Source organism: Crotalus tigris, unplaced genomic scaffold (genome assembly GCF_016545835.1).
Source record: "Crotalus tigris isolate CLP2741 ecotype Arizona unplaced genomic scaffold, ASM1654583v1 scf7180000024461.5605484, whole genome shotgun sequence".
NCBI classification, from domain to species: domain Eukaryota; kingdom Metazoa; phylum Chordata; class Lepidosauria; order Squamata; family Viperidae; genus Crotalus; species Crotalus tigris.
In genome coordinates this window covers 1,525,001-1,540,396 of record NW_024100632.1, presented here as the reverse complement: position 1 = coordinate 1,540,396, position 15,396 = coordinate 1,525,001, and the positions used below count along the sequence as shown (strand labels likewise).

Here is a 15,396-nt window from a genome sequence, read left to right as displayed (position 1 = left end):
AACAAAAGGAAAGGGGAGGAAAGGAAGGGAAAGGAAAGAAATGAAGGAAAGAAAGTTGAGAAGAACATGTTAAACCCTGGTGCACAGCTGGGTGGGTACATCTGAAAAAAAAAGATCCGTTCTTAATTATATGTATGTCAGAGTGTACGTTTTACTCATCATGACTGACTTAGCAGAGAAACAAGACAAAAAGAATTTTAAAAAGATTGTTCAGCCTGGACTTTCCTGCAAACAAGCCAACAGTTTGGAGTGCTTACGGAGCAATGTCTTTGATCATATTAAATACAGACATCCTATTTGCTCCACCAGCCCAAGAACTGAAAGAAAAGGGGGGAAATGGGAAGAGCAAACTAAAAACTTCTTTCAAGGACATCAGAAAAATAGGGAAGGGAAGACGAACTAAGAACAAAAAAATTGGTCATCAAAATATCTTGCTTGCAATGCGTTTTGCCCCCAAACACACTTCTTCTTTTCTTATTCTGATGAACAAGTCTGGAAGGTACCGATAGATGAGAATATTTGTAGCTCAGCGTTGAACGGTGGGGTCCTTGGTGGTCTCTGAGCTTGGTAGTTTTTTTGCAGACATTTCATGACCCAACTAGGTAACATCATCAGTGGTAGAAGAGAAAGCAGGGTTTGCAGGAAGGAGCAGGAGGAGGAGAACTGTGGGGTCCTTGGTGCTCTCTGAGCTTGGTGGTTTTCTTGCAGACATTACCCGACTAATCCCCAAGGTGCTTTTTCAAAAGGTAACTACACTTTCTTGATTTTTTTCCCCCTTAAAATCATTTCATTCGTCATCCAAGAAGCTTCTTCAGTTCTGGCTTCAGTTCTGACTCGCAATCAGAACTGAAGAAGCTTCTTGGATCAGAAGCGAAACGTCTTCAAGGAAAAAACAAAGAAAGTCCAGTTGCCTATTGAAAAAGCACCTTTTGGGACAACCAGGATTTGGATGACTTAAGAATCTCCGTAGACAATTACCCAACGAAATAACATCAGTGCTAATGGCGGACAGGGCAAAATACGAGCACTCCCTTTCTAGCATTGATGTTGTTTCCTAGTTGAGTAATGAAACGTCTGCAAGAAAACCATCAAGCTCAGACCACCAAAGACTCTACAGTCTACAGGACTTCCAGCCTTGCCTTCAGAGACAATAAAAGCTGCCCGTTTTTTTTGTCACAAGCTTGCAAATCATGTCCCTTTTCAACAACAGTGACTGTGTTCACAAGGCATGCTTTCCTTGGTCAGTTACAAAAACAGCAGTTTCATTTGTCCGCCACTCCGATCTTGATGGCTTTGAATCCTAATTTTAGTTTGGTGCATTGGATAAACCCAATCTGTTTAGCTGATTTGCAAGTCAGTGGGGTTTGCACAAGCCTTGAAAGTGGGCTAATGCAATAAGGTGGAGAAGCATGCTAGTGAACACACCCAGCTTATTATGTTTTTCGCTGGCAGTCAGCAATTATTCCATGGTCCTTTCATGTTAATATTAATTCAGCAGCAAATCTACAAGTACGCCTCTTATGGATGGATAATGCCATTTATAGCTAAATTGTCAACTGAATCTGAATTCAGATTCCAATCATGAGACAGTTTTCTTCTGTGCTTTTTTTTCTGGATAAAACTTTTATCTTAACAGTCAAAAACAGGAAAGGGGGGGGGGAGCCTCAAGGTGGCAGGCATAACTCATGATTGAAGCCTTATCCCTTTTTTCTCTTTTTTTTTAATAAGAGTCAGGAAAACACCCCTGCTTCCAGATGGAGGTGATGACCGGATGAAGAATTCAGTACATACCTGGGATGCATTCAAGCTTCAGTTCAGGAACTGAAAAATACTTCTAATAAAATCTCCTTTCTTAAAAAGGATCCCTTAAAAAAAAATATACGGCTATCCAAACAAGGAGTTTTCTTTTAGAAAAGCTAACACTGATGGGGGTTGGGACCAAAGATGTCTCAGGAGTCCTGTAATCCTGATTTGGTTCTAAAATCCCCAAATCAAATAAAAAGGCTGTGATTGATGCAAGCCAACCCCATAATGTCACAGCAATGGTTCCAGTTTTCATTGATCATCCTTTTTTGCAGTGGCCGGCATCAACCTCTGGTACCGAGTTCTATTTTTGACCTTGCCAGCGAGCCTTTGTGCCAAAAGACGCCAACTTCAAGTAAATAACCAGTTCAACCTTGGGAGACGTCTCTTCAGAGGAGATGCTTCATTTAGAAGGTAGAAATTCGGATCACCCTAAACTCGGTCAGCAGCGCGATGGTCAGGAAAGCCAGGTAGAAGACTATGAGACAGTAGCCATAAGCACGTCCCAGCTGGAAGCACTGGGCAGGCACCGAAAGGAAAGAAATAACCAGGCTGAGGCCCAGGGCACCTGCTAGAATCCATACCAAGAGGCCGTCCGGTTCAAGCTATTAAAAAATGAGGGGAAAAGGAAATATTTTGGATAGAGCAGAACAATTTTGAGCTCCATCTAGTTGACCCTTTTGCAGTGTGCAGGAAAGTCTCTGTTTATATACCAGTGCCTTGCCCTGGTCTATAAGCAAGGCTCAGAGAACACCAAGGACCCTCTCCCCCCACCCCATTTCAACACCCAGCTACAAACATTCTCTTCTATTAGTAGCTTGCATCTCCTGGCATTAGAACCAGCTGCAGCTGTTCTCCCGTTCTACTTTGGCAGGGAAAAAAAACAACCCTGTATCAAAGCCTGATTTCCAGATGGTCTCATTTCCAGCAGCTTCTCCTCTGCTTTCCCCATTCAGAAGAGCAGGGAGGGCATAAAGGAAAGCCGAGAAACAAAACACACAACACGACGTGGATTGTTCGTACCTTGACTACCCATTTGCTGCTCGACATTTGCAAAAGGCAGCCCAGCCCGACGCCAACAAGCATATCTGGTGAAGGAGAGTTCAGGAGAAAAGATTCTGCAAGTTTTACTGGGCAGTTTTTGAAGAGGGTGATTAGGAAAAGGCTTCGGTGGACTTTGAATTCATCATCATTATTATTATTATTATTATTATTATTGATCATCATATAGTCAGCCAGATATTCAGACTGGATTTGGCATTTTTGTCTACCTATCAAGTCCTTACCAAGGACCTGGGATAGGCAGATGTGGATGTTTGATGTTATTACAGATCTCGTGGCAGGATGGAAGCAGTTCCTAGTAAGGCTGCCTTTTGCAATTGACTAATGGTGAATTTGTCAATGCCGATGATGGTATTCAAGTGGTGCTCCAGCTGTTTTGGGATTGCACCCAAGGCGCCTATTACTATTGGTACTACCCTTGCTTTCCTTTGCCACAGTCTTTCTATTTCTATTTGTAGGCCTTTGTATTTTGTATTATTATTATTATTATGGATCATCGCACAGTCAGCCAGATGTTCAGACTGGATTTGGCATTTTTGCCTACCTATCGAGTCCTTACCGAGGACCTGGGATAGGCAGATGTGGATGTTTGAATTGATGGCTGTTAGTATTGTTGTTATTTTCAAACAGTTGCAATCCTCCAGCTGTGAAATGGATGCAGAGTTCTAGCTGGGTTAGAAACAGATGCAAAATGTGGGGTTTGGGAAACAAGGAATGTTTCTCTCCCCCCCTCCCCATAAAGCATTCGGGGCAGAAAGGTTTGCTATTCAAGCGGTCCTCAATTTACGACCGTAACTGACCCCTGCAATTCTGGTCAAAGGATACTGAAGATGATACCCCCAAAACAGGCCGAAAAAGCCATTCGGGGGTAACCTTGCCGCGCCATGGTGAGGTCGGAGAACATGTCTGTTGGGAGAAAAAGAAGACATCCTTTGAGAAATGTCTCACTTAGCAAACAGAAAAAAAATGGGGCTCCCAGTTTGGTCGTAATACAAGGACTACCTGTAAAAGAACTATTCTCAATAGGATTTTTGTCTCGAAATAGCTTTGCACAAAACCCGCCAATCTGAGCCCTCCTTTGAAAAAGCAAAGGCGGCAGAGGGAGGCCATGCAATCCATCGTAGCTGGAGATGATGGCTACATGATGGCTTGTTCGACTTACCCCCGACGCTGTTTCCCCAGGCGAGCAGGGTCAAGCCCAAGACTGTGTTGCTGAGACGGAAGATGATGCCTAAAGTCTGCAGGATGTTCACCACCTCGGTGGCCGCAGCGTTGATCCACATGGCGCTGACAAAGAATCCCAGGAAGGCAAACAGCTGTTGCCAGAGGTAAGAAAAGGGAGAGGAGGAAGAGAGAGCGATGAAGTCACACTTCCTGTGAAACCCTGGTTGTGTTTTAGCATGGCCTGTTGAATAAGCTGGGGTCAGTCTTGCAGTCCAGCAAAGTAATTTCAAACTTTCCTTTCCCTTTCTTTCTTTCTTTCTTTTTTTCTTTCTTTCTTTTCCATCCATTTCCTTTCCTTCTTCCCTTCCCTTCCCTTTCTCCTTTCCTTTCCTTCCTTCTTTTCCTTTCTTTTCCTTTCCTTCCTTTCTTTTCCTTTTTTTCCTTTCTTCCCTTCCCTTTTCCTTTCTTTTCCTTTCCTTTGCCTTTTGCCTTGCTAACTTGCTAATTTCTTTCTCTTTCTTTCTTTCTTTCTTTCTTTCTTTCTTTCTTTCTTTCTTTCTTTCTTCCTTTCTTTCTCCCGCTCTCTCTCTCCCCCCTCCCTTCCCTTCCTTTCCTTTCCCTTCCTGCCCAGTCTCTCTGAAAGATGTTTTTTCTTGAACCTCTGGAGATTGGGAGGGACACAAAAACAAAACCATCAGAATCCCCACCAGAAATCATGTCCTTACTCCCGTACAAATGCATCATTTTAAGCCACAGCTGCAAAAAAGCCACACCAACAGGAAGCAGTGGTTTATCATGCCAACTGACAATAATACATATTATGGTTTACTACAGTTTTTCTTCACCCAAGCACCCTCCAGATGTGTGGACATAGCATGGCTACGGCGAAGGGTTCTGGGAGCTGAAGTCCACGTATCGAGATTGAGAAAGATCCCCTTAGGCTTAGAGAATCCTGGACTAGATCCAAGTGGTTGCACAATCTCGCCTCTTGTTGCATTCTCCATCTTGAAGAGGGGGGGCAACTTGGCTGATGCATAACTATAACATCAGCAGAACAGCTGGAGACAGAAAGTGTCAGTCTGAACTGCTTTGAATTCCAAATACCCCATTTGGAGCCAAAAAAAAAAAAAAAAGTAGTGTATTTTAAGCAGAGTGGAAGTTTCCCAAACTCGAAAGAGAGCTGTTTTAAAGACAAAAGAGTTGACATGATTTGCTAACTAAAAAAAAAAAAAAATCATCACAGAACATAGAATCGTTGGGCTGGAAGGGACCTTGAGGTCTTCTAGTCCAACACTCTGCTCAAGGACAGGAAACCTTATACCATCCTGGTCAAATGGTTGTCCTATTTGTGAAAACCTCCAGTGATGGAGCACCCACAACTTCTGGAAGTAAGCCATTCCACTGAATAATGTTATGTATGTTTATGGGTAGATATATACTTTGAGAGCAGGCAACAGGATTACATTTTTAATGTGAGCCAGTATGCTCATAGTAAAAAATGACAAAGGTTATCTTAGCTTATCTAAATCTTATCGTCTTGTCTCGTCTCATCCGTCTTGTTTTGTTTGGTCTTGTCTTACTTTGCCCTACCCTACCTTATCTTATCATATCTTATCTTACCTTATCATCTTATCTTATCTTATTTTATCTTATTATTTCATCTTATAATCTTATGTCATCTTCTTATCTTCTCATCTTATAATCCTATCTTAATTCTTCTCATTGTCAGGAAATTTAGTTCTAGATTGGGTCTCTCTTTAATAATTTACCCATTACTTCTTTTCCTGCCCTCTGGTGCTTTGGAGAAGAAATTGACTCTCTCTTCTCTGTGACAACCCCTCAAGTATTGAAGACAGTCCTGTCCCCTGTAATCTTCTCTTTGACTGGCTAGACTCCCTCAACCATTCATCATCATACCCTTTATCTTCCAGCCCCCTAGCAATCTTTGTTGTTGTTCTCTGCACATTATTCAGGGTCTCAACATCTTTTTTGTGTTGTGGTGGTGTGGTGACCAGAACTGGATGCAGTATTCCAAGTGTGATTTCAAGGAGTCATCCTTTTCAAATAGAAAGACGTCCCGTTTGTCTAGGGTGTGTCCCTTGGAAAAATAATTCAGTGCGTCTGTTCATAGGTCCTCCATTTCTGCTTCCGTTCTTTATATGTTGGATATATACCTGCAGCACATCTGGAGAATGCTTTCGTTGGGAAAGGGTGAGCCAGACATTAGTAAGACCTGGTTTCCACATCACTATTGGGGTCAGCTCAGCGTTGGCCTTTCATGTTAGTGGGAATCTTGGTGGGATGGTTGCTACATCAGCGGTGAAATATATTTGGCCATTTCAGAAGTTGACGGCACCAGGTGGGAATCGGTTTCACAAGAAGCCATCCAAACCACATCTAAAGAGCTCACACAATTTCCCCCAAGACTCACAAAATGGCACCGGGGTGGTTCTTCATTTCTGGTGGTGCAAAAAAGGAGGGCAGCCAAAGTAGCTCCTACCAGGGCGATGAAACCCCAGACTGGGAAGACCCCCTGGAACTTGTAGAGACCATCTGCAATAAAGACACAGCCTTTGTTTCCTCCTTCTTAAAAACCAACCCCTGGTGGCCCATTCGTTGCCATCCATAAGTCAAAAATGAGGTGGTTCAGAAATAATCCGTTTTTATAAAGTGTTTCCATGTCACACATGCCACTCAAGAACCTGGCCCACAGAATCATCAAGAGTTGGACCCAACTGAACGAATAACCTCCTCCTCCTCATCCTCATCATCCTATTCATCCTTCAGCCTCTGGACTGTGCAGTCTTCGTGATTCTTTCCTACTTCCCCAACTTATCTCAAAATCCCTTCCAATTCAGATTTCTATTTCCTGTTCTCATGCCCATAACGTACCTCCCCCTTCTAACTGGGAATACTGGAAAGTGAACTGGAGACGATTTATGTACCACAGGGTGCTCAAGATTAAGAGAGGTCTTTCTCCCATTCGCTATTAGACATCTTCCCAATAGAGAGCCCAGTTTGTAGAGGAAAGGCGTAAACTTACAGGTTCCAGATTTCAAGGTGAGAATGCAAACGAGCGGGCCGGTGATCAAGTGTAGACAATTCAGAGGCCTTTTCCAGTTTTGATCATCCCGGTCAGGATCAACAGTAGGTACTGTCAGTAAAAGGACCAATTCCACGGGAAGCTGTAGGGAGAAGAAGCTATCAGCAAGTCGCCCAAACTAGAGATTGTTCTGCACCTCTGCAGAAGGCGGGACTAGAACTCCCGGTCTCCTGGTTTTTGAGCCTAATGCCTTCACTATTAGTTAGAGAGGGCCTTACTGGTGAGAAGGGAAAAAACCTGGAAGACGTTTCACTACCCAAACTAGGTAACATCATCAGTGCTAGAAGGGAGAGGAGAAGGAGGAGGAGGAGGAGGTGGTGGTGGTGATGGTGAAGGACTGTAGGGCCCTTGGTGCACTCTGAACTTGATTGTTTTCTTGCAGACGTTTCATTACCAAACTAGGTAACATCATCAGTGCTAGAAGGGAAGAGGAGGAGGAGGAGGTGGTGGTGATGGTGAAGGAGGACTGTAGGGCCCATAGGATTTTGGGGTTTGGTCCAACCAAAATGAAGACTGTTGGGTTAGAGGGCAGCAAAGAGATGCATTTTAGAAGTTTTTAGACGTCCCTTGAGAAGAGATTGCACAATTTAGTGGACGGTTTCTTTTCTTTTTTATAAGAAAGATGTAGCTCTAACCTTGCAAACTTTGAACAGTTTCCAATAGCAGGGTTTTCTCCTCCACTTCCTATAATCCAGAGGGTTGATGGACTGAGTCAGAATCTGGAATGTGGTTTCCTCCAAGGGCAACAGCAGTTGATATTCTTCCTCTGCACAAGTGAAAGAAAGAAGAAGCTATAGAGATGATCGGGATTCAAGAATCCTCATTCTCTCTTGCATTTATTGGTGCCTTCAAGTCAATCGTAAGACTTGGCAATTGCCCGGACTGGTCCCTGCAGTTTTCCTGGCAGGGACAGAAGTGGCTGGTTGTTTCCTTTCTAGGGCTGACAATGTGTGATGGATCCAAGGTCATCCAGCTGGCTTTGGGTCTAAGATGGGGCGAGAAGCTCACAGATTCCTGGGGTTCTAGCTTGGTGCCTTAATCTACACACAAGTCAACTCGCCTCATTCTCATATCCTCCCCTTCTCTCCTAAAAAGGGGGTGTCCAGGTTTTTGGAGTTAAGGAAGGACATGACCAAGCTTTCTTCCAATGTGGTATCATCTCAAGAACAACTACGGATCAGCCATCCAAAAAGGATGTTTAACCACTGAATCCCATCACCTCCAACAAACACCGAGAAGGTTGTATTGGATGAAGATGATAGAAGGTTCATTAAGGGTGGTTGAGTTATTTACGAGTAACAGATAAAGTCCCACTCCAGCCACTGATAAAAATGTGCAAAGGACCATGGTTGACTTCTGCAACCAGAATAGGGACTTCGTTTCCTCCTTTCTGAAGGAAACCTCTCAACTTGGTTTGCTGAAAGAATTCCTGCTTGAGAAGCTTATAACAGAAGAGCGGTATGAGCTACACAAAGAACAAAAACCAACCTAAACAGTCTGCAGGCTTAGAAATCCAAGAATGTCTTACCCCCATTCACACTTGCATTGTCCCCTTCTTCGGAATCCGTTGATATTTCTGGAGAGGGAGAAATTGGAAATGTGTTTATTATATTGGTATACTGCAAAATCTTGAGCTTCCAATGACAATGGTAAACAAATCGGTGGAGTATCTAAGGAGGTTTGTCTAGCAAAATTTGCTCTGGCATCTCAGATAGGCAGGGTTGTCCTCTAAATCAGAGGTCCCCAACCTTTGGGGCACCAGGAACCAGTTCCACGGAGAAAAGTCTTTCCGAGGACTGGAGAGTGCGTGGGTGTGTATGCAGCCTGCATCCCAGTGATGGGGCTTTGTTTGTTTGTGCAGACCGGTTGCTGGCATGCCGCAGCCCGATACAGGTCCACGGACTGGGGGGTTGGGGACCTCTGCTCTAGATTATTTCCTATCAGGCCACTTTGTGCCAGCAGTTGCCACCAACTAAATTTCTGTCCTTCTCCATCCAAAACATAAAGGCTTCTTGAAGAAGAGAGAAGATCCTCATAATGATATTGAACTCAACTCACATCTTTTCTAACCTTTGACCATGTTGATTTGGAGCTCATGGGAACTAGAGTATTGAACATCTTGAAGTCCACCCGTACTCCATCTCTGACCTATAGGTACACCAGCCCTCACCTGGTTCTGGATGGCTGGGTGGAGCCAATCTTTCCCTGCGCTGTCTCTTGTGAAGCCAGGTGGAGACCACAACAGTCAAGACGTAGAAGATGTAAAGTCCAAGGAAACCTGTGAATAAGAGACATCACAACAAGTTGATGTTGTCTTCTCTGCCCATCAAACCTTGTCTCCAATTCATGTACACGTTATGAATCAACTTCCTATACATTAAGTCAATTGCAAATAAATTAAAAGTCTGCCCTAATGAGTTTCCATAATCAGGAAAAAAAACCCCACATAGCTCTAGCAGAAAGCATTGGATAATGTTGGGTGCGGCTACCTACCCATGTTAGTCAAGACCATTACCCTACATACTCTTCAGTATGTCATTTTTATTTTATTTTTTTCTTGAGCCATTTGGAGTAGAATAACATAACAATGTTAAGAAATGAAACAGATACAAGAGGAGGCTGAGCAGTTGAGGATCTCCTCAGTAGCTCCCACAATTTGTTTTGAATCAACAAAGCTTTGAGTAGTGCGGCAAATTCCAGTGAGTGTCCACGCTGAAACGCTACTCCCTGGAGCAGTGCTTCCCAACCTTTCAGGTATGAGGACTTAAACTCAGAGAATTTAAAGAATTCTCAAATTCCCAAACTCCCAGAATTTTGACCCCAGGTTGTTCTAGCTGTAGAATTCTGCAATCTGATGTCCATACACCTGGAAATGGCTGAGATTAGAGGTCTGGAGCGATGTCTCTGAGGCACTATAAGAAATTCATTTGGCAGCTCAACTCAGCTCCAAACTCTGGTCCCTTGAACCAACTGAGAACAGACACCAGCTACAAATTGGTTGGGATGAAGGGGTGGCATCACCTGCAAAAGGAGACAGATCCTGTTCCCGGAAAACAAAACGTGAAGGTGGAATGTCCGCCTTCCAACAAGGGATTTTTTTTAAAGCCTCTTTGTCTCTTTATACCTACTCAGAGCTTCTGCCAAGGTGACTTGTTCAAAATAGAGAGCTACAAAAGTCAGGAACACGGCGACCATGTAGAAGATGGCATCCCGTAGGAAGGGACGCGAGGCGGCGGTAAAAGGCCTTATAAGGGCTATGCCACCAGCGACTATAGTGGTGACGAAGATGCCAGCACCTAGTGAAAAATAAAAAGAGAAGACAGCTGGATGATCTTTCCTCTTTCACTCAGCCGTATATACTCTAACGGAAGGGGAGAATGACCTTGGGAGACAGGATGCAAAGCCTCAGCCAAGACAAGGGTTTGATAAGAGAAATCTGGGTCTAAAGATGAATGGAAGTGGCAAAAGCATCTCAAAAAGGGACCATCCTCCTTAGCTCTCTGGAAAGTAAAGGCAGGGGAGGAGGAAATGCATTTAGGCTTGCATGTGTCAAGGTTCTGACGTATCCAATGAAGTAAGCACAGCGGAGACGATCCTATCTCTACTGCAAAACTTTATTGAGTACATCGTTTTGGCACAGATGGAAGTAAAACCAGCTCTGGTCAATTCCCGCCTAAATCGCTATATTAGAAGTATAGAAACCTCCATCCCTCTGTTAGTGCCGGTCACATTATCCAATTATAAGACAGATAATGATTATGAGAGAATGTCTTTAGTTCTCAGTAAACAACTCTTGAGAGTCCTTGGTTCTCATGGACTGGCATTTTGCTATCTGGATCCTGCTTTCCATTCTCCCCTCCCCTCCTCCCGGGCTCGTTGGCAAGCTAAGAAGCAAAAAATGGTTGAAACAGCGCTCTTTGAAGCCTGACAGCATGATTCTGTTGCCATAACCTTACAATAAAGGCAGCGCTAGTCCTCATGGTTTGGATTTCCTCTCTGGACTACCTCCAAGGGCTGACACCTCCACAGAATTTCTCCTCCTGCATTTATTCCATAGGCAGTACACAAACCCAGCCATCCCCTTTGTCCTTCTTACCAAAGATAGCTCCAATGGCTAGCCCAGCTGTCCGGGGATCGGAGAATGCAACGACCGCGCTGAAGATGTCAGGTGCTCCATTTCCAAAAGCCAGAAAGGTGACACCATGGAGGAAGGGCTAAGGAAAAAAGATCTACCACCATGCCTGATCTGTTTAGGAGTGGACTTGATTCCTTTATTCTGCTGGCCTGTACGTACCCAGCACCAGCATAATCACCAAGCTGATTTCCTTGCCAGAAAGCAAGAATTACAAGGTTGGAAGGGACTCTTCTAGTCCAATCTTCTCCTAGAGCAGGAGATCCTATACTATAGCATTCTGGACAAATGGCTGTCTATCCCAAAAGTGCTTTTTCGCAAGACCTTCTTGTTTTTTTCGTTGAAGACGTTTTACTTCTCATCCAAGAAGCTTCTTCAGTTGCCTCGTGAAAAAGCACTATTGACCTGGATGACTGAGAATCTCCACAGACAAATGGCCGTCGAGTCTCTCCTTGAAAACATCCAGTGATGGAGCACCCACAACTTCCGAAGGCAAGCTATCCCACTGTTTGTTTTCACTGACAGAATTGGCCTATGCTTTGCTTCGGAGGAAAAACTAGCCTCTTTTGTAAGATATTTGTCTCTTGGGGGGTCTTCTCAAACAGCTGACGATGATGGTCCTCTCGTCACAAGCCTCATTTGGCCATTTAATTCAAAGTTGTTGTTTTTTTCATTGCCACGTTAAAGTGGTCAACCGAAGGCTGCAACATTTTCATGGATTTTGTACCCAAATTCCCCGCCCAACTCTTATCCTCCCTGATCCACCTTCTCCACTTAATGGATTGTCCTCCTGGGGACCTTTTCTTTCACTGTCCCGCATCCCCAAAAGACAGGAGGGATGGGCCCATGGAAGGATACTGCCACATTATGAGCCAGACGCAGCTTGGTGGAGATGGCCGATAAGTTAGGGCAGAAGCTAGAAGGAGAAAGAAAGAGAACGATTAAACATTTCTGAAATGCTGCTTCCCTTCTTATTGCTGTTCCTCTCTGTCCCCCAGATAGCTGACCTTTGACTCTGAAAGTGTGATTTGGATTCCAGGTTTACTACTCACAATTTCTCAGCTGTGACCCCAAGGATAACAAAGAGGTAGAGAAGCCACACTACCTACAAGAAACCAAAGACAGGGGTGTTTGCTGGGAAACGGGAGGAGGAAAAACACCATCCAACCTTCCCACCCAGGCACACTCCACCCCAGATGGGTTGGGACTACAACTCCCAAGATTCCAAGACAGCAGGACCAAAGTCCATAATAGTCATATGAATGACAGGGCTGGAAGTGACCTTGCAGGTCTTCTAGTCCAGCCCCCAAGCAAGGAGATCTTATTGCATCCTGGAAAAAAATGGATGTCCATTTCTTGAAGGCTTCCAGCAAAAACTTCTGGATAACCCTCTTATTTGCAAATAAAAGTTCTCTTTTCCTTTCCACCTATCTGGTGGTGGTCCATTGGGCTTGCACGCCTGGTAAAAAGACCCAAACTTTCTGGACCAACAGAACTTTTTAAAAAAAAAGGGGGGGGGGAAGCCATCCAAGCAAAAATAGATATGAGAAGTCTCCTTTCCCACTGGGATTCTTACGTAGAGGGTTATGGCCAATGGTTGCAGAGCAGCTGGGAAGATGCAGAAAATTCCATTGAGGTAGTTGAGGAAGCCACTGTCCATCTTGCAGTTTGGGTTATGCCGGATGAAGGAGCAACGGTCCGACTGATTCTGTTTTCCCACTTCTCTGCACTAAAGTGGAGACAAGAAAGAAAGAAAGCACGAGTAACAAAAGAGATTCCATGGGAACAGCCTGGTTACCACCTGTCAACTGCCACCTTATACTTGTTTGTGCTTCACTGTTAGGCAGTGACAGACTGCCATGAACTGTGGGGAAGGATAATGAAGGGGAGAAATGAAAGTAAGTGCTGTACCTCCTCCAGATGCTGCCTCAAGGTCACCCAGCTGGAAGAAAGAGGGAGCTGCATACCAAATTACACTTGGACTGACCTTTAGGAAAACATCTTGCCTAAACCTGATTAGTTACAAGGGGGTGGGCAAATGTGATTCCCAGAAGTTCCTAGAGGAAGTCAGGAGAGAGACTGGAACATTAGTTGCATCTCTTCCAGGTTATGTCACCTATTGTGAAGTGGGTGGCAACATTCTACACCATCTGAAGCTTCTAAGCTTCAAGTTGTAGGTCAAAGAAAGGTCCATCCTGATGATCTCTGAACAAACAGGTTACAGTCAAGAAAATCAAGGAGATAAATTATGATGCACATCAGGATAGTCTACAAAAGGGGTGGGGGTGCCACGATAGCGTGATCAATCTCCAAACCTTTTGTGTGGCACTTGTAAAAAGGCCTAGGGCAGGGGTAGGCAACCTTGGCTCTTTTACGACTCGTGGACTTCAACTCCCAGAATTCCTGAGCCAGCATGGCTCAGCATGGAAACCTCTCCCTTTCCCCTCAGCATGAGTTGAAGTCCACGAGTCATAAAAGAGCCAAGGTTGCCTACCCATGGCCTATAGCTTTGACGACACTCTTGCAGCTGCCATCTTGACTCTTGCCACTTTATTCACATTATAAAAAAGATGTTGAGACTTTGGAAAGAGTGCAAAGAAGAGCAACTAAAATGATTAAGGGCCTAGAGACTAAAACTTATGAAGAATGGTTGCAAGAATTGGATAATATCTAGTCTAATGAAAAGAAGGACTAGGGGGTGACATGAAAGCAGTGTTCCAATATTTGAGGGGCTGCCACAAAGAAGAGGGGGTCAACCTATTTTCCAAAACACCAGAAGCCAAAACAAGAAGCAATAGATGGAAACTAAACAAAGAGAGAAGCAACCTAGAACTAAGGAGAAATCTCCTATCAGTGAGGACAATTAACCAGTGAAACGAACGGCTTTTCTCTAAGTTGTGGATGCTCCATCATTGGAGGCTTTTAAGAGAGATCAGACAGCCACTTGTCTGGAATGTACAGGGTCTCCTGTTTGAGCAGGGAATCGTCACTAAATGAACTGTTGTAAGCCAAGGATGATCTGGATTTCCCAAGATTGACTTTAGCCCCAAGTAGAATCAAAAGAGAAATATGTCTCTAACGTTTTGGCCACTTACGTCCACATTTGTGGTGGAGCTCTGGATTCCAGAAGGTTGCCCAAGACCCTCTATTGAGAAGGATGCTGAGAACTTGATGTTCCATGGCCCAAGAGGTCCTACCGCGTCTGTCTCCCCGACCAGCAGGAAGGCCCCACCAAGAAGCCAGAGAGTTTGCATAAGGCCCAGCCGGAAAACGTCCCTCATCATCCGTCTGCTCTAGAGGCGAGGATTGCACACCACAGCATGGGGAGCGACACTATCGGAAAGGAGGGGGCGACAACGCCAACAACCAGGGAGTTTCACAAAGTCCAGCCGTTGGTGGAAATGGAGAAGTGAGGTCAGCAGAAAGTTGGAGATGTTACGATGACATCCCTCTGTAGGGAGAAAAAGGGGAAGGCAAAGGAAGTCCAGGCTGGCAGAAACTTCAAATACACTCAAATGCAAGACATTCAAATATATAAAAATGCAAGACACTAAAATATATAAAAATGCAAGACATAAAAATATATATAAAAATGCAAGACATTAAAATATCATTTAAAAAAACACATACGTAGAGCTTTTGTTTACCCAAATATAACTTACTTGTAAATTAAAAACAATAGAGACGTTTTGAATGCTGATGGGAAATTAAAATTAAAAAAGAGAGCGAAAACAGAATATTGATTGAATATATTAAGCGCAAATGCAATTAAGGTATGTTTTGGTTAGAAAAGTTATCTAAAACTGACATTATGGATAGTATGAGAAAAATGTAACCAAGATGTTTATATTTAGTTGTATATTTATTAATAACAATAAGAATTGTATTTGCCTAGCATGGGAAAACAGGTACTATCAGAAGAGGAATATTTGATGATGTAATATTGGGTCTAGACTGCAGAACTTAACATATAGAATAGAATAGGGAACAGAGAATAGAATAGAATAGAATAGAATAGAATAGAATAGAATAGAATAGAATAGAATAGAATAGAGCTGGAAGGGACCTTGGAGGTCTTCTAGTCCAGCCCCCTCTCAAGCAGGAGAACCTATACCATCTCAACCTATGCCAT

At 43.8% G+C, this 15,396-nt stretch overlaps 1 protein-coding gene across 3 annotated transcripts in view; it reads right to left on the bottom strand.

Annotated features, from left to right (window-relative positions):
* Nucleotides 1-1,603: 1,603 nt before the first annotated feature.
* SLC8B1 (solute carrier family 8 member B1) overlaps nucleotides 1,604-15,396 on the bottom strand; it is a 15,540-nt gene continuing 1,747 nt past the window's right edge. For 2 of the 3 annotated variants that reach the window (XM_039332490.1, XM_039332491.1), the window contains exons 2-16: nucleotides 14,360-14,715; nucleotides 12,841-12,993; nucleotides 12,317-12,369; nucleotides 12,123-12,180; nucleotides 11,229-11,334; nucleotides 10,261-10,428; nucleotides 9,303-9,410; nucleotides 8,661-8,708; nucleotides 7,768-7,898; nucleotides 7,073-7,214; nucleotides 6,461-6,582; nucleotides 4,028-4,181; nucleotides 3,691-3,771; nucleotides 2,827-2,891; nucleotides 1,604-2,408 (exon numbers count right to left, since the gene is read on the bottom strand). In XM_039332490.1, the coding sequence (XP_039188424.1) occupies nucleotides 2,211-2,408; nucleotides 2,827-2,891; nucleotides 3,691-3,771; nucleotides 4,028-4,181; nucleotides 6,461-6,582; nucleotides 7,073-7,214; nucleotides 7,768-7,898; nucleotides 8,661-8,708; nucleotides 9,303-9,410; nucleotides 10,261-10,428; nucleotides 11,229-11,334; nucleotides 12,123-12,180; nucleotides 12,317-12,369; nucleotides 12,841-12,993; nucleotides 14,360-14,548 (1,776 nt within the window). In that variant the 5' untranslated portion in view covers nucleotides 14,549-14,715 and the 3' untranslated portion in view covers nucleotides 1,604-2,210. The remainder of the gene's footprint in view (nucleotides 2,409-2,826; nucleotides 2,892-3,690; nucleotides 3,772-4,027; nucleotides 4,182-6,460; nucleotides 6,583-7,072; nucleotides 7,215-7,767; nucleotides 7,899-8,660; nucleotides 8,709-9,302; nucleotides 9,411-10,260; nucleotides 10,429-11,228; nucleotides 11,335-12,122; nucleotides 12,181-12,316; nucleotides 12,370-12,840; nucleotides 12,994-14,359; nucleotides 14,716-15,396) is intronic. The other variant, XM_039332492.1, reaches the window with a different exon arrangement.